This window comes from Scyliorhinus canicula, chromosome 3, assembly GCF_902713615.1.
Source record: "Scyliorhinus canicula chromosome 3, sScyCan1.1, whole genome shotgun sequence".
Taxonomy (NCBI): domain Eukaryota; kingdom Metazoa; phylum Chordata; class Chondrichthyes; order Carcharhiniformes; family Scyliorhinidae; genus Scyliorhinus; species Scyliorhinus canicula.
In genome coordinates, this window is record NC_052148.1 from 65,105,827 (window position 1) to 65,124,416 (window position 18,590).

General features: G+C 41.4%; 1 protein-coding gene across 1 annotated transcript; it reads left to right on the forward strand.

Moving 5' to 3' along the window:
- The first annotated feature begins 418 nt into the window (after window positions 1-418).
- LOC119962707 (activated RNA polymerase II transcriptional coactivator p15-like) lies at window positions 419-18,319 on the forward strand. Its single transcript, XM_038790657.1, has 5 exons — window positions 419-574; window positions 8,168-8,236; window positions 10,025-10,138; window positions 14,254-14,362; window positions 16,754-18,319. Exons 2-5 carry the CDS (start codon window positions 8,168-8,170, stop codon window positions 16,831-16,833), a joined length of 372 nt encoding a protein of 123 aa, XP_038646585.1. The 5' UTR covers window positions 419-574; the 3' UTR covers window positions 16,834-18,319.
- The last annotated feature ends 271 nt before the right edge of the window (window positions 18,320-18,590 follow it).

An 18,590-nucleotide genomic window follows, 5' to 3' on the forward strand; every position in this document is an offset into this window, starting at 1 on the left:
ACTTCTTCCATCGGACAGAAGATACAAAAGTCTGAAAACATGCACTAACAGGTTCAAAAACAGCTTTTCTCCTCTGTTACCAGACTGCATATGCTTCACCCAATGTCTGTGCTTATGTATTTACATTGTGTATTTATGCATGTCCTATGTGTTTTCACGTGCGGAACAATCTGTCTGGACTTTATGCAGAATAATACTTTTCATTGAACCTCATGTGACAACAAATCAAATCGAATTCAGTCACAAAATGCAACAATCTGGACTCATATGCGCCATCTTTCCCACTGGGAACAACAAGGTATCACTTGTTGACTTGTGCCGGCACAGACCAGTCCTGACCAGTTGGCCTGGGCAGCAGGGGAGGGCAGGACATTGGCATCTTTTGTTTGGTAGAGATAGGCGGGACTGACTCCAATTCCCAGCATTCCCGGGTCGAGTAGCGGAAGTGACGCGTTCCCAGCAGTCCAAGGGCGCGAGCGGTGTCGGTTGGGGGAGATTGAGGAGGAGAGAAGCTGCGAGCTGAGTTCCAACCGTCGACCGCAGAGCCACACGCACCGTCCGGGACTTCGTCAATGTATGTACTCCCCCTCCACCGCCCGAGAGCAGTAATATCGCCGGCCTGGAGGGAGGGATATTTTGTGTATTTTTTTAAAAAAAAATTCTCTTTTTGCTCCCCTGCCGGATTGCGGTTTCGTTTCCGTTTTTCCCCCTCTATTTTAATTGTTCGGGTCGGGGAGAGGAAGCCGGCGCTCCCTTTTCCATGGCAGGCTGAGCCTGGGCCAATGGGGGAGCGCGGCTGAGTGGATCACTGGTTGGATCGGCCAATCAGCGCGGGGCTGGGGGGAGGGGGCGGGCGGACTTCCGGCTCCCGCTGCAGCCGAAGCAGCAGCGAGTTCGCTGTGTCTTGATCGGCTGGAAATGAAAAATGGGAGCTGCAGTCAGAGCTGAATGGCGGCTCTCACCCTCCCTTCCCCCCGCCGCCAGAGGAACAATACACTCGATTGCCAGTCATTTAGATCACCAATCCGGTTAAAGTAGCTATTTTTTAAAAAAAACGTATGGGCAGACTGGATGATTCTGGCTGATTATTCGGTCACCTGGCGAGGTTTTCTTTTTGGATAAGAATGATAAAATTGGCCGTGTGAAATTTTGAGGCCTTCACCGTCAAATTTCAAAATAATATGCTCAGATTAGGTTTTGAAGATATTGCAGAGGCTATTTTTTAAAAAAAAATGCTTCTTCGTAAGAAGCCGTGCGTTCCAACAAAATGACTGATTACTCCCGAAATGAAGCCAATCACACGTCGGTGCGATCGACTGAGCCATGTTGCGCTCATGTTCCTCGGCTCCCGCATGCTGGCTTGGTGGGGAGGGGTGGTACCAGCCCCACCACGTGGGTACCAGCCCCACCAGGAATTTGCATGCGTGATGCAGGCTGATCAGCGCAGGTTCAAGAGTATCGGGTGCTCCAATAGCCCTTCAGCCCTGCGCATTAACTTAATGCAAAATGATTCAGTGTTGAATAAAAAATATTCTGCATTTACAATTACAGGTTTATTTTACATGGAAAAAGAAGAATATGATACTGATTGTACATATCACTTCTCGTTCTGCACTTCTATGGACTGGAAGAAATGTATATTTGTAATATGATTCACATGATGGAAAACTTCCTCCAACTGGATGATTTTATGCACTATTTATACAATCAGTAATCATTTCATAAGTGAGCTAGATTAAATAACATGGTTTGATATTACATACCAGGCTGCAGTTTTGGAATAATATAGATATACAACTTTATAAGACTTGCATAAACGGAATGATTGGCAGTTACCCAAGGTTGGAATTGAAACCGGGTCCCTGGCACTGAGGGAGCAGTGCCAACCACTCTACTGCCCGTGACATCTTCATTCCCACTATTTAAGCCTGTTAGTGTACTTGTGTAGTTCCTTTTCTTTTCAATTAAGGGACAATTCAGCGTGGCCAATCCACCAACCCTGCACATAGACCCACTCACACCCAGGGAAAATGCATACTTAACATAGTTTCTTGAATAGCTCATAAAGTTTTTACTGTCGCCAACACCCCCCCATCCCCTCAATTTTGCTACTTGAGGTGACTGCCTAGTAGCCCAGTGGTTACATCAGCCCTGAGGCAAACAGTTCCTTTTGGGTGAGATATTAAAACTGAGGCTCAACCTGTACATCGAGATGGACAGAAACTATCCTGCAATACTGTTCAAAAGAAGAGTGAGGCATTCTTTTTACATTCTGGCCAGCATTCCTGATCAACGGGATTAGATTTGTTTATTGGCACATGTACCAAAGCACAGTGAAAAATCTTGTTCTGCGTACAGTTCAGACAGATCATTCCATACATGAAAAAATATATAGGGCAAACATAAATATACAATGTTTATACAACAAATACATAGACACAAGCATCAGGTGAAGCATACAGGAGTGTAGTATTACTCAGTAGAGAAGATGTGTGAACTGATCAGATCAGTCCATAAGAGGGTCATTTAGGAGTTTGGGACAGTGGGAATAGCCAGAAAATCATCTGGTCATTAATTCCTGTGCTTTGTGCAAATATGCATCTGAGTCGTTGGGTTTTAACAAATGGTGTGCTGCAAGGATTGGTGCTGGGGCTTGTTACTTACAATCTACATTCATGACTTAGAAACTATCTTAATTTTGCCAACTAACACAACTGTTAAGTTATGAAGAGGCGACAATGGCTTGCAAAGAGATATGAACTGTTTGAGTAACTGGCAAAGCAGTAGCAAATGGAGAATAATGCGGGAAATTGTTATATTTTGGTAGAATAGAAAAGCAGAATATTTTTGAAAATGTGTGAAACGTAAATATTGATGTTCAGTGAGACTTGGGAATAACGTTAACAAACCCTACAGATACAGCAAGCAATTAAGATAAATGGCATGTTGGCATTTATCGCAAGAGGATTGGAATACCACAATAGATGTCTTGCTGGATTTTCTTTTGGTGTGATTACACCTGTGATGTTTGATTTTCATATCTAAGGAATGATAATTTGTGTTTCAAAGTTCACTATATTGGCTTCTGGGATGAGGATATTTTCCTACAATGATAGGTTGAGTAAATTGGACCTACACGTTTAGAAGAATGTGAAGTGACTTAATTGAAACATAACAATATACTGAAGTGTCCTGACAGGGCCGATACTTGAGGGTTTTTTCATTCAGCTGAGAAATCTAGAACAAGGGAGCACAGTCAGGATGAGGTGGATCATTTAGGACTGAGACTAGGAGAATTTTTTTCACTCCCAGAAGGTGAATCTTTGGAATTGTCTACCCCAGAAGTCTGGTTGTTGAGGCCTCGGGGAATCAAGGAACATGGGGAGCAGGCAGGAATGTGGAATAAAGTCAGAATATAAAAATCTTTATTATTGTTACAAGTAGGCTTCCAATAACACTGCAATGAAGTTACTATGAAAATCCACTCGTCACCACACTCCAGCACCTGTTCGGGTACACCGGGAGAATTCAGAACGTCCAATTCACCTAACAAGCACATCCTTTGGGACTTGTGGGGGGAAACTGGAGCACCCAGAGGAACCCACGCAGACATGAGGAGAATGGGCAGACTCTGCACTGACAGTGACCCAAGCGGGAATCAAACCTGGGACCCTGGCTCTGAAGCAACAGTGCTAACTACCCCTTTTTATTGTATTGAATGGTAGAACGGGCTTGAGAGTCCAAATGGTCGAATCATTCCCTATTTCTTATCCTCCTCTAGGTTTCTCTGATTTCTGGAGTAAAGAACCAGCCACACACTGCACAAATTAGTATTTGTAAAAGCTTTTGACCATTTGCTACACCATAGTCTTTATAGTAGAGTCCATGGGAGTCCTTGGTTGAGGCGGGGTGGAATCCTACTCCACGATTGACTCCCAACAGAACTCATGCATTCGGATAGGCTAATAGTTACTATTAATGGGAAACAATTACACGGGTCAGATGTAAATATGATGGGGAATGAGCCTGTGCCATTGACTCGAAAAAAAGGTCTCTGGTACGAAAATGCTTTATTGCACCAAGAATGGGACAGGCTTCATTTATCTGCCTGTCTTTTGCTGTCCTTATTTTTTGTAGTTGGTACCTTTTCTCCATATTGGACCGTAACTTCCTTCAATTGTTACTGCCCAATTGCTTAAGTAAAATTTTTCCTTGTCAGTCTTGCCCGACCTTTCGACACAGGCTGAGTCTGATCACGCAGTGCCAGTTGTCCCCTGAGGCCCAGCTTCAAATGCAGCTCCATCAATGTGAAGGTGGGCACTCATGCTTTATTACAACGCTAGCTGCCATCAACTAGGTAAATTAAAGGTTCTTGACAGGCTAGCTAAGTGCTTAATGTCAGACAGGTTAGATCTGCGGAGTCCCAATCGTGGGAAAGGAGAGGGTCGGTCTGGGTCTGTACAGTTAGAAGAGGTTTCAATTCTTCAAATGTTTTCTGGGTAACTATTTGTGTAGCACAGTCTGAACCATCTGAAGTTTTCAATTTAAATCACATTTTTGGATGGTTCACAGTGCAAGACAATTGCCCAGAGGATGTTTTGGGAAATTGCCATGCAAGCCCTTGACTCGGAACTGCCATAGGATTTCCCCAGCACTCTGCTTGAAACCTTGAGGTTACGGCCCATTGTTACACTTGTTTGAGGAGGGATGGAATCCCACTCCCCGTTAGACAGGTTTTTTGTAGAACAAAGAAAAGCACAGCACAGGAACAGGCCCTGCACCGACCATGCTGTCTGTCTAAACTAAAATCTACACTTCCGGGGTCCGTATCCCTCTATTCCTATCCTATTCATGTATTTGTCAAGATGCCCCTTAAACGTCACTATCTTCCCTGTTTCCACCACCACCTCCGGCAGCGAGTTCCAGGCACCCACTACCCTCTGTTGTGGGGGGGGGGGGGGGGGGGGGGAACATTTGCCTCGTAGATCTCCTCTAAACCTTGCCTCTTGCACCTTAAACCTATGCCCCCTAATAATTGACCCCTCTACCCTGGGAAAAAGTCTCTGATACTCTCTGTCTGTGCCCCTCATAATTTTGTAGACCCCTATCAGGTCGCCCCTCAACCTCCGTCGTTCCAGTGAGAACAAACCAAGTTTATTCAACCTCTCCTCATAGCTAATACCCTCCATACAAGGCAACATCCTGGTAAATCTCTTCTGCATCCTCTCCAAAGCCTCCACATCCTTCTGGTAGTGTAGCGACCAGAATTGACTATACTCCAAGTGTGGCCTAACTAAGTTTCTATACAACTGCAACATGACTTTTAATTTTTATACTCCATGCCCCGGCCACTGAAGGCAAGCATGCCGTATGCCTTCTCCACCTGTGTTGTCCCCTTCAGTGACATGTGGACCTGTGCACCTAGATCTCTCTGACTGTCAATACTCTTTGAGGGTTCTACCATTCACTGTATATTCCCTACCTGTATTAGACCTTCCAAAATGCATTACCTCACATTTGTCCAGATTAAACTCCATTTGCCATCTCTCCGCCCAAGTCTCCAAACGATGTTTATCCTGCTGTATCCTCTGACAGTCCTCGTCGCTATCCGCAATTCCACCAACCTTTGTGTTGTCCGCAAACTTATTAATCAGACCGGTTACATTTTCCTCCAAATCATTTATATATACTACGGACAGCAAAGGTCCCAACACTGATCCCTGCGGAACACCACTAGTCTCAGCCCTCCAATCAGAAAAGCACCCTTCCATTGCTACTCTGCCTTCTATGACTAGCCAGTTCTGTATCTATCTTGCCAGCTCACCCCTGGTGCCGTGTGACTTAACCTTTTGTACCAGTCTGCATGTGTGCATGATTCGCTGGCCCCCGCCCACACCTCTCGCACTCATCTGCTACCCCTTGAAAGAACCAACTCATTCTCACCCGAGTCATATGCACCCTGTGCACCACCTTAAACTGTATCAGGCTCATCCTTACACAAGAGGAGGTCCCGTTTACCCTTCGCAGTGCCTCACTCCATGCTCCCCAATTGATCTCAATTCCCAACTCCGCTCCCCATTTCTACTTGATCCTCACTACCCGCTCGCCTCCCTGCTCCCCCAGCCACTGTGTATATTCCCAATTCTTCCCTCCCCTTCCACATCTGGAAGCAGCAGTCGCTCCAGCAGGGTGTATCCCGGCAAGCCTCTTCCAGACCTTTCGTGCAAACTCCCTAACCTGAACTCACTACCCCTCGGCAGCTCTACCCTCTCCCTTAGCTCCTCCAGACTGGTGAACCCTTCCTCCATATACAAATCCCTCACCTTGACCAGCCCCACTTTCCTCCACCTCCTGTATGCACTATCCATCCCCCCGGCTCAAACCCATGACTCTCGCACAGCGGCGTTAGCACCAACATTCCTTCCACCCTAAAATGCCCCCTCAGCTGATTCCATATCTTCACCGTAGACTGCACCACTGGGCTCCCTGAATACCTACTCGGAGCCATTGACAATGCTGTCGGCACCATCTCTGCTCCTAGTTCTATGTTCCTATTTGGTTTCGAGTCAACAGCTGCTGAGTTCATCTTAAAACACTGCCTGCAATATGTGGATGGTCAAATAACAGGCTGGGCTCAAGCTTGCAGACTGGATGGAGAGAGAGGAGCAAAAAATAATTTCTTATGAGATGAGAGTTAGTTGGCTCATCGCATTATCCCTTCCTCATCAACTGATGATTTACCCAATCAAGTATGGTCATTGCAAATTGATTCCAGGTCCATGATTTAGATTATGGCTGAACAACTTAAGTGGAACGGTTACATCATTGCATTGCTGTTTATATCTTGTATCATATAACATACGAGTGCTAGAATTTTTGCTTCAACCTGTGTTGAGTTTGGGGAAAATGGAATAAAGATTAGCAACAAAGCTTATTGTGCTTTTGAATTAGAATTAGATGTTGCATCCTGGCAAATTGAAAAATGAGACAACAATGACAATTTGTTAAATTGAAACCTGTTTTCTAATAATGTGTATATTCTGTCTGCGATCGCCAAAAGCACACTTGAATATGAAACAACATTCGAGCGCATGAAAGAATGTAGAACCTGCCATGATGCAGCCTTTGCCCCTTCACTGCATGGGGGATTCATTAACACTTACATTGCACATTCCATGCAATCTTCTGAAAGAGGCAACATTCAATTGAAACAAGGTTTCCTTCATATTCGCCTCTTTTGACCAAGGTTTAGGTTATCCTTTCACCTCTGGTTTGGGTTGGATTTGTTTATTGTCATGTGGACCGAGGTACGGTGAAAAGTGTTGTTCTGCGTACAATCCGGACAGATCATTCCATGCATGAAAAAAATCATAGGGCATTCATAAATACTCAATGTAAATACATAGACACAGGCATCGAGTGAAGCATACAGGAGTGTGGTACTACTCGGTGGAGATGTGTGACGAGATCAGTCCATAAGAGGATCATTTAGGAGTCTGGTAAAAGCAAGGAAGAAGCTGTTTTAGAATGTGTTAGTGTGTGTTCTCAGACTTCTATCTCCTGTCCAATGGATGAAGTTGGAAGAGTGAATAAGCCTGGTGGGAGAGGTCTTTAATTATGCTGCCTGCTTTCCCAAGGCAGCAGGTGTAGTCGGTCAATGGCTGGGAGGTGGGTTCGCATGATGGGCTATGTTCACGATTCTCTAGTTTCTTACGGTCTTGTGCCGAGCAGTTACGCCAGGCTGTGATGCAGCCAGATAGGATGTTTTCTGTGGTGCATCTGTAAAGATTGGTAAGAGTCAGTGTGGACATGCCGAATTTCCTGAGAAAGTGTAGTTTGGATTAGGACTCCTCTAACAATTTTCTCTATTAAAATGTATTCCATAAATCCAATATATTTTTGAAGGCAAATTAGTGTGGAGAAGAATGAGTTGTCTCTGTAACAGTTGTCTTTAAACACATTCTGTAGTCATGTATGTATGAGAAAGGTCTAAAGTACGGTATTGTGCTGCTCTATTTGGACATTTAACTGGAAGCAGATTTGTCTCCATTACATATCCTGTAACATATGCAAGGGTTTTGTATTTTCCTTGGGTTAATGAATCTTTCTTTCAGATCTCTTGTAAATGTAATTAAAATTAATCTTTTTTTAAAAAAAAAATCTCTAGATGCCTAAGTCGAGGGAAGTTGTATCTACGAGCTCAGACAGTGAATCGGATAGTGAGGTTGATCAAAAGGTAAGACGCAATAGGCTGCTGAATGTTATTTTAAAAGCGTATGTGGTTTTATATTAGGGTTATTTACATTAAAACATTTACATTTACCTGAATGTCTTTTTAACAAAAATTCAATTTTTGTTTTCAATATGATAATACAGACTGACTCAAATATACTTCAGGAAATGGTGCTGAGCCAACTTTTGAATTTAAAGTGCCATCACTAAGTCATTAAATGTTGACACTGAATATAGATGGGTAATTTCAATTCAAAACATCTTTCCTACCCAGCAAAACATTCCCATTACAATTTTTTACCGTACTAAGTTTGAAAATGACTCTTGGCTCCAGGCTGACATATGCAATTGAAATATGTCAACCAGTTGATTTATCATGGGGCTCTGGAGGAGTGATTGGAAAATATTTTTTTCCTCCTTACCCCTGACCAGCAAATTTTCGTGGTCAGTAGCGCTCACCGTTGACCTCAAGGAAAACTGCACATCACAATCTAGCCACTCCTGTGGCATGATTGTCACTTTTCCAGACATCAGTTTAGATCTGGTACAAAGTCCATGGGCTTTCTAGCATCCAGCAACTGTGATGTCATCAAGCTAAGCAGCCAATTATTAAAATGATTGCAGACTCCAGAAGTTGCTGTCAGTTTCAGAGAAGTATTTACAGGGACTGCTCACAGTTTTGCCATTATTACTGAAAAATTAGGCACATATTTTAAAATCCCCCCCCCCCCCCCCCCCCCCCCCCCCCCCCCTCTCATTGGTTAACGTGAATTCCGCATGAACTTCAACACCATTTGGAACTGTTACAAAATGATACCGCTAAGGGTATATTTTGCAACACCACCAAAATACATCCCATTTTATTTATCCCTGATAGAGCTAGTAGCCTGTTGCATACAGAGTAGCAGGATTTTGTAGACTTGTGTATGCATTATGCATGTGATTTGAATATAGTGCAAGTGTCACTGGATATGATGGCTGTGTATATAAATCAGTTTATCTTTAATTCCTGTCTACAAAATGAAATGTCTATTAACCATTTGACCTAGATTCATTCTTACACTTGGCAATTTAGCTGTACTCTATTCTGAAGCCAGAGTGATCTGTGATTGCAGATCAGTAGAAATTTTGGGAAAAATTGAAAAGATAATCTGGTTCAATCTGAAATTTTAGTATGAACAATAATAATATTTATTGCCACAAGTGGGCTTACATTAACATTCCAATGAAGTTACTGTGAAAAGCACCTAGTCACCAAATTCTGATGCCTGTTCGGGTACACTGAGGAAGAATTCAGAATATCCAAATTACCTAACAATAATAATAATCGCTTATTGTCACAAGTAGGCTTCAAATGAAGTTACTGTGAAAAGCTCCTAGTCCCCAGATTCTGGCGTCTGTTCGGGGAGGCCATAACGGGAATTGAATCCGTGCTGTTGGCATTGTTCTGCATTAAAAGCCAGCTGTTTAGCCCACTGTGCTAAACCAGCCCCACACGTCTTTTGGGACTTGTGGGAGGAAACCGGAGCATCCGGAGGAAGCCCACGCAGGCACTGGGAGAACATGCAGACTCTTCACAGGCAGTTGCTAATGAAAGTAAAATAAACTTGAATTAATGCAGTAAATACTATTTTGGCTGATAATTTGATCAGTCCATAAAACTAAATGAATCTGAAGTAAAAAACTTCGGCTACAAGAAATCGACTACTTTTGTATTCTGCTCTCTTTCCCCCTCCTTTCATATCCTTGTAGAAAAGTTAATTTCTGTAATACATTATTGGTGGTTTTACAGGCTAAGAGAAAGAAGTCAACTCCAGTAGAGAAACCAGTAAAAAAGCAAAAAAGTGGAGAAAGTTCTGGGGGTGCAAAATGCACTAAGAGTGACAAAGATGATAACCTATTTCAGGTATGTTGGTTCTGTCGCAGCAATATTCACAAGTGCCTGACTTCAATATTGCTAGCTTGTATTTTGAGCAGTTACAGCATTTACTATAGGATTTATCCTAAATACTCGTTTGTTAAAGTCTGACTTTTGATTTTAAAGAGATGTAGAAAATTAATTGTGCCGAGTGGCGCCCTGTTGTATATCGTATATGGTGTATTATATTGATGTTTTAATTCATTTTGGCCAGGTTTGCAGTGGATGGGAAATGAAATGAAAATTGTCACAAGTAGGCTTCAAAAAAGCCCCCAGTTACCACATTCCGGCGCCTGTTCGGGGAGGCTGGTACGGGAATTGAACCATGCTGCTGGCCTGCCTTGGTCTGCTTTCAAAGCCAGCGATTTTAGCCCTGTGCTAAACCAGCCTCTGTCTATCCTGGAAGGGAGGGAATATTTTTCTCTTGGCTGCAGAAGCTGATTAAAGTGACTGCCCATAAGTTGGTCAATAGTTATTTTTAGGGCACTGTTATGGCATTGATCTGGATCTGGCCGAGTATTCCATGTAAAAAGAAACTGGGCCGTAATCAGGTCATCTTCTGTCAAGCTGCAAAGGAGGTTGAAAAGCTGGATCTGCTCCTTATCTCCATCTGGTGGTGAAGTATTATTACCTTATTGGTAACCCTTTGTATACTTCACATGAGGCCTTCCAAGAATATTGCCAGGGCTTGAAAATTGCAGCTAAGAGGAAAGGTTGGGTAGGCCAAGATTGTTTTCCACAGAACAGAGGCTAAGGGGTGACCTAATTGAGGCGCTTAGATAGGGTAGACAGGAATGATCTGTTTCCCTGAGCTGAGGGGTCAGATACCAGGGGTCATAGATTTACGGTGATTTGGTAGAAAGATTATAGGGACATGAGAAAAAACATTTTCACCCAGAGAGGTGATGGGTAGCTGGAATTCACTGCCGATTATTTGGTGGTTGAGGCAGAAATGCTCAACTCATTTAAAAGGTACCTGGATCTGCGCCTTACGTGCTGTAACCTGCAAGGCTATGTACTAAGTGCTGGAGGATGGAATTGAGTGGGATTAAAATGAGTGGCTAGTTCCTTTTGTTTTGGTCGGCACAGACGTTGAATGGCCTGGTCTCTTTTGTGACATAATTGTTCTGTGGTTTTAAAATCAGAAGTTTAGGATTCATGGGGGAAGCATTGTTAACCTATCAAGAAATTTCTAAAAGCGGTAGTTGACTTGGGTTTTGTGTATTGATAACCAAGATAGTAACTAATTTGACCAAGAACCCATGAGGATTGTTATTTGCATATTTAAATAACTGAATTGGTACAGTTGTGACTCATCCATACCAATTGAATCTAGAGTGTTTCCTGCATTATTGCTGTTTTTAATCAATACAATATGCTAATTGACGTATGTGTATACATAGTTCTTTCATGTCCATTATAGTACAATTATGCAGCTTGAAGTCAATTTGGTGTGTGTCTTGGACATTAGAAGGTAGGTATCTGTATAATCTCAAAACATAAGCAGATCCAAATATCCATTTTAATATAGTGCATTTATATGGTTTTGCACAATGCCAATGAAGAAATTGTTCCTAAAAGAAATCAATTCAGCCTATGTACATTTGTTCGCTGGTGAAGACCATTGTCCTGGTCTTTTCAGTGAGTGAAAGGCGTGACTGCTGGTTCCCAACCTGCCCAAATACAGAGAGAACATTTCAACATCGCAGTCACAATAGTTACAGTGCTGAAGTGGGTCATTTGGCCCATTTTGTTTCCTCTTAACTCATCTGGTTCCATTTTTCTACCTTCTCTGCACATTATTTATTTTCAAATGACAGTCTAATTCCTTTTGAATGCTTCAATTGAATCTGCCTCCACCAACAGGCTTACGACGGAATAAAAGTTTTTATCTGTCGTTAGCTTGTGAGACAGAATTTTAAAAATTGATGGGTTGAGCTATTGGAGTAGATGTTTCTTGAATGTTCTCTATTTTCTGAAACCTGCCCTTATTTTATGAGTAAAGAATAGGTAGTTTTAGTTCCATGCATCATGTGACTTCAGGGAGAAGGCTGTAAGGCGTTAGATTAGGTGCATAGCATAGAGTTCTGTTGTAGGAGATATTGTATTGTTTTATTTAATAAAACATATCCGGGTCTTGAGTTTGCTAAATAGTAGGTATGTTAGACAAAATTAAAACAAAAACTTCAATATACTTCAATTTTTTTTAAAGGAAAAATAAAAAGTTCCTTTAACTTAAAAGCATTGTAAATTTGGTTTTGCCCATGGTAATTAAATATTTATCTTTTACTGTAAACTGATTCGAAGTCACTGCTGTAGGTAACAGCACTGATATTGGAATAGAGATTGCTGAGCTGTCCGCGTGAATCTCTAACATGAAAATGAACGGATTTAATTATGCTTTGCAATATTAGTAATATGTTTTGAAATTACTTTATCTGAACCAAGGGATTTCATAAATGCAGGTGTTCATTGCCAATATTATACAATGCACTTTCACAAAAGTGTATTAATTAGGCCATTGGCATTAATTTCATATTTGTGTTCCGACCCAGATTGGGATTGACAAACAAAAGAACAATGATCACCAAATGACTGCAATGAAAAAGATCAGAGAGATAACCTGGAACACTCTGCCCATGAGGGTGGTGGAAGCAGAAACGATGATTTCAAAAGAAATTTGTATGGGTCCTTGTAGGAAATAAACTTGCTCGTTCCCCATAGACTTGCGAGGGTGCAGGATTGAGCAGATTGCTCTGCGGAGAGATGGCAAAGACTCAATGAGTTGGATGGCCTCTTTCTGTGCCAAACGATTTCACCTTTTGTATTTTAACGGTCAAAAACTGATATGGTGAATATAGCACCATTAGATCTTGATTCCAAGTACGTCTGCTAGTAATCGGTGGTGAATGTTCTGCTGCAGTTATGTTGACTGAGCTCACATGTAGGCTATGTCCTGTATATCCAAAGAACAGACAAGGAAATGAAACTTGACTGACCAAAACTTCAAAGACACAAAAGTAATGCCACTTATTCCCAAAGTAAATCTTCAAAATTGTTTTGGGCCCCCACTCAAGCAGATTTGCCAATCCATGAGTATTAACAGCTGCAGACGATTGCTGCTGTCCAAACAAATAAGCAGGTAACCCAAACAAATGGGCAGTTTCACTAACTGATCGATATTTTGATGATGGCTTCCTACAAATACAACTGACTGAAGAAAATCTCCACCATAAACTCCGAATACTATCAGGATAGCGACTCCTTGTGAGGGCTCAACCTCTTTTTTAAATCATTGCAACATTTATTGCAACATTAAAATACGAGATGTTCTAGGTGCAACTGTTCTTGTCTATCCGCTACAAGACACCAGGAGTAAAAAAAGAGGGACCTGTATTTACATACAAAATTTCATCTTTTATTCATTTGCAGTCCATCCCAAATTGCACATGATGTGGCTTCCTGGATTATTGCAGAATCAACTTCATTGCTGTGTCGGTTAAGCCATTTGTAGGCCAGACTAGGTAAAGATGACCCATTTCCTTTCCTAAAGGACGTTTAGAACCATGGCAATACCCTCGTGGTCATCCTTGCTGAGACTAGCTTTCAATTCCAGATTGATTCATTTAATTTAAATTCCACCAGTTGCTGTGGTGAGATTTGAATGTATGTCCCCTGAATTACTTGATTACTAGTCCAGTGACATTACCACTAAGCCACCATCTCCCCATAATCCTCCAAGTTTCTTCTTCACAGTGGTTGGCACTGCTGCCTCACAGCACCACGGACCAGAGTTCAATTCTGACCTTGGGTGACTGACTCTGTGGAGTTTGCATGTTCTCACCATATCTACATGGGTTTCCTCCAGGTGCTCCAGTTTCCTCCCATAGTCCAAAGATGTGCAGATTAGGTGGGGTTATGGGGGGAGTGCGTCTGGATAGGGTGCTCTTTCAAAGGGTCTGTTCAGATTTGATGGGCTGAATGGCCTGCACTGTAGGAATTCTGTGGTTAATCTCTGTTGTACCTATGGCTTGCTTATGCATTGACTACATAGTTTTGTGGCACACTAACAATATGGACTTTCATCACAATATTATTGACAGATCGGCAAGATGAGATACGTTAGTGTGCGTGAATTCAAAGGCAAAGTTCTAATTGATATCAGAGAGTACTGGATGAACCAAGATGGTGAAATGAAGCCTGGAAAGAAAGGTGAATATATCGGGATTATTGGATACATGTTGAGAAGGCCAGATTGAGGGTGCAAATTTAAGGTTGTCTTAATTGGGTTTAGCTTGTGTGTGTGTGTGTGTGTGGGGGGGAGGGGAGGGGGGGGGGGTGGACAATATCAACCCAGATTGATGGGCTGCTTAGATTTTGTGAAGTAATATTGTATTTCACTGCATGCTTGGTTGTAAAATTCCATGGTATTAGTGACAAAACATCTGGAATTACATTGCTGCCACTCTGGAGTGGTCTATTAATGCAAATAAGTGCTAACAGTGGAATTCTTCAATGAACAACAGGCACATGGTGTTTTTAGTTCCTAAGTGGGGATGGAGGTTTTCTGGGGGGGTGGAGGACATGGTTTCTAAAACCAATGATTCAGTTGGCTCGCCTTCCTCAAGAAAAAAATAACTTAAAGTTGCAACTCGGGTTGCAGCACTTGTAAAACAGTAAAGAAAACGTGTGCCAGTTGTGCTCTTTTGTAGAACAATCAAGTTACTTGTGTTCCTTTACTCTGTATCTTCCTACAAGTGTTTCTCCTTCAAGTATTTATCCAGTTCCCTTTTGAAGTGACTGTTGAATCTATCCACCGCCTTTATCAGTTTGTGTCCCAAATTCAAATCACCTGCATCAAAAAATATTTCCTTGTGGCACTTCAGGTTCTAATCACTTGATCTCTAACCTCTTGGCACCAGTTACCAAAATATGGTGTCTTTGATTGTTTTCAGAACATTTTTTAAGTAGTGCCCAAGGCTGAATACTCTAAAACCCTGGTGAATCTTCACTCAGAAGTGATTGCCCTTATTGCAAGGTGGATGGTATTTAAAAGTAGGGAAGTCTTGCTATGTTTTGTATATGGGCAGCACGGTAGCATAAGCGAATAGCACTGTGGCTTCACAGCGCCAGGGTTCCAGGTTCGATTCCCCGCTGGGTCACTGTGCAGAGTCTGCACATTCTCCCCGTGTCTGCGTGGGTTTCCTCCGGGGTGCTCCGGTTTCCTCCCACAGTTGAAAGATGTGCAGGTTAGGTGGATTGGCCATGATAAATTGCCCTTAGTGTCCAAAAAGGTTAGATGGGGTTATTGGGTTACGGGGATAGGGTGGAAGTAAGGGCTTAAGTGGGTCGGTGCAGACTCGATGGGCCGAATGGCCTCCTGCACTGTATGTTCTATGACTGTACAGAGCATTAGTGAGAACACACCTAGAGTACTATGTGCAGTTTTGATCTCCTAATGGAGGGATATACTTGCATTGGAAAAGTTTGTTTCAGAGAAGGTTCACCAGATTCATTCCTGGATTGAGGAATTTGCCTTATGAAGAAATATTTAATCAGTTGTGCTATACTCATTGGAGTTTGAAGAATGAAGGATGATCTTATTGAAACATATAAGATTCTGAAGGGGTTCCCAGGGTAGATGCTGAACAGAGGTGAGGAAGAATTTCTTGTGTAAGAGTTATTGGTCTTTGAAATTCTCTTCCCTAGAGAGCAGTGAAGGCTGGGTCGTTGTATGTATTTACGACTTGAGTTATGGGGCAGACAGGAAGTGGAATTAAGGCCACAATCAGATCAACCATGATCTTATTGAATGGTGTGGCAGGCTCGAAGGGTTGCATTATCGCCTATTTCTTATGATTGATCCTATGATGCAAACTGCAAATAGCATGGTCCTGGTTTGGAGTGTAGTCATATCTACTGAGATGTAATAAATGTGGAAATCTTAAAGAAAATAACAGAAAAGACAAAATAATCTATTGGCTGTGTGCCCATTTTTCTGATGAAGGCGATACAACTGAAATTTCGACTTGCCAATTCTCAATGGTCATTGTTGCTATTGTATTGACATATGAATCTGTTTTTGCTTCGTTGAATGGTTGGATGTAGCTTTTCCAACAATCGATCATTTGTAGGGAGGACGGAGCTTTGTAGAAAACATATTATAAATCTGTTACCCAAATGCAAGCTGTTTCCTTCCCCTGTAGTTTTTCTTTGGGGGGGAGGGGGGGGGGAAAGAGTGTAATATAATTCATAAGAGAGTGGAAAGAGAAGAAAGAGTTGGGCTCTTTGATAGCTCAGATTAATTTTGTACGTAGTTGATCTGTGCTGACAATAGGTATTAGAGTAAATAATTATTAACATTACAAAATATTATTCAACAATGGGAAATGTCCAAGTTAAACAACCAATTTTGTTCATGTATGAATAATGATTACTTCTACCAAGTTGCTGTAGAGAGTGGTTTTGTTGAACTATACCCTGTGAGGTGACACAGGTCTCAACAATCCTATAAATGTTGTTTTATAACTGTTGGTAAGCTTTGATTCCCATTGCCATTTGTTAACTTTTTTTTTTTCTTTTTCCCTTCCTATCCAAATTTAGGAATCTCTTTATTACCAGATCAATGGAATCAACTGAAGGAAATGATTCCTGACATTGATGATGCATTAAAAAGGTTATAGAATGACCATATAAAGATGTACCCTGCTTTTTGTCATTAAACTCGTCCATCTTTAACATTTACTTGTGTTTTCTAAAGAAATTAAGCTTGTTTGTATTGTAATGTTCATAATGTGACTGTTTTATGTATATGCAGTACATCCCAGCTTTCCTATTTTAAAAAAAACTAAGGGGTACACTATTTAGAAAAGTGGTATGGAATTTGTTTTTAGTGTTAAAATTTAATTTTTGTTTCCTGATTTGATGTTTAGCAACTACCATATCATGTCTATAGACTGTTGCTTATATTCAGCTAGTCAAGAAAAATACTTTCAAGAACAATTTCATGTTTAAATTCATGCAGCTCTACCTAGGTATTTTTTTTAAGTATGGTTCAATCATTGAATCTTCTGGCTATTTCAGATAGGCACTTTTGGCTTTCCCCGGTGGCCTTGCGGGTAAATGTGCCATCAGGTGTAGCAATAAACCATACAAGCCAGAAGATCCTGGGGTTGATTTATGGTTTATTCTGTTAGCTGAGGTGCCTTTGGCTGCAACAGCAGTTGGGCCGCAACAATTTGCCTCTGTGCCCTGGAATAGGAAGGATGAAAGCCGGTCAGGGTTTCCACTTGCGATTGTCATTCGCTATCCACTGCTGGTAAATTAACCTTTTGATGTCTGTTAAGGGTTGGGTTAAGCTTACTGTGTTACTGTCCCTGGTTGGAACTTTTTGACCCAGGACTAAACATACATTTTGTTTAGACTTGTATATGAAGAATGGCATCTTAATGAATTGCCAAAGAGCTGTGTGGCTGGAACTCCACTCCTAAAAGATTTGGTGTCATCAGGATTGATGGGGAGAGGATGAAAAAGCATTGTACGTCACCAATATAGGGGTAATTTAATAGTGGTGTGATATCAGTTTTTTTGCCATTTTTTAAAAAAGTGTACTGTATTTCTTCTCATGGCTTCTGATCCCAATGTACCATATTTTTCTGGAGCTGGGATTGTTTAGTGTTTGACTCCGCCACAATTAATCAAAACTAGCTCTCTCCTTCACACAAATATTTGTTGGATTCCATGATTCAAATAAATTGATTTAGCTTTGGGTTTTTCAGGCTCCTTGGACTAGTAAACACTTTTAATGGCTTTGTAATAAAGAATGGACTGATGGAGGGAACTGTAATTTGTTTCGGTAACTGAATAGCAGTTTAAAATATGTATTATAGCTGTCATTTCGTCCAGCATTTTTCAAAATTTCCCTCATCTGCTCAAAATGCAACTGTTTAAGTAATGGCTACTTAAGAATTTTAAGCTGGAAAAAGTGACTGGTCAGTCATAACCTTGTCACAGTACTTTCTTGAGGTACCACTCCCAATTTAATATTTTCACACAGCATGCTTTGATTATTTTCAGTATGCTTTTGTATTATTTCACCATGTTCATATTTCTCCGATCTGTATTGAAATATGGTAAAGTAAATAAAGCTGTTGCGGCAACTTGTTCTGACTTGGACTTTAATGTTAATTCACTGAAGCTTACCATTTAAGAATTACATAATTTCTTTAAAACCATCATCTTACACTTACAACGGTTACTATCCTCTAAGGCAAAAAGGTAGCTTATTCTTAGCTCTGCTTCTGTAGGTCTACATTAATTCAGCACAGAAATTAATTGGAAAGTATTGATAGTTTAAGTCCAAATTGAATTATGTTCCACAAAGAAATTGTTTGCCAAATTTACAATGAATGAAATAGAGTGCATTTTTCTTTGTCTCAAT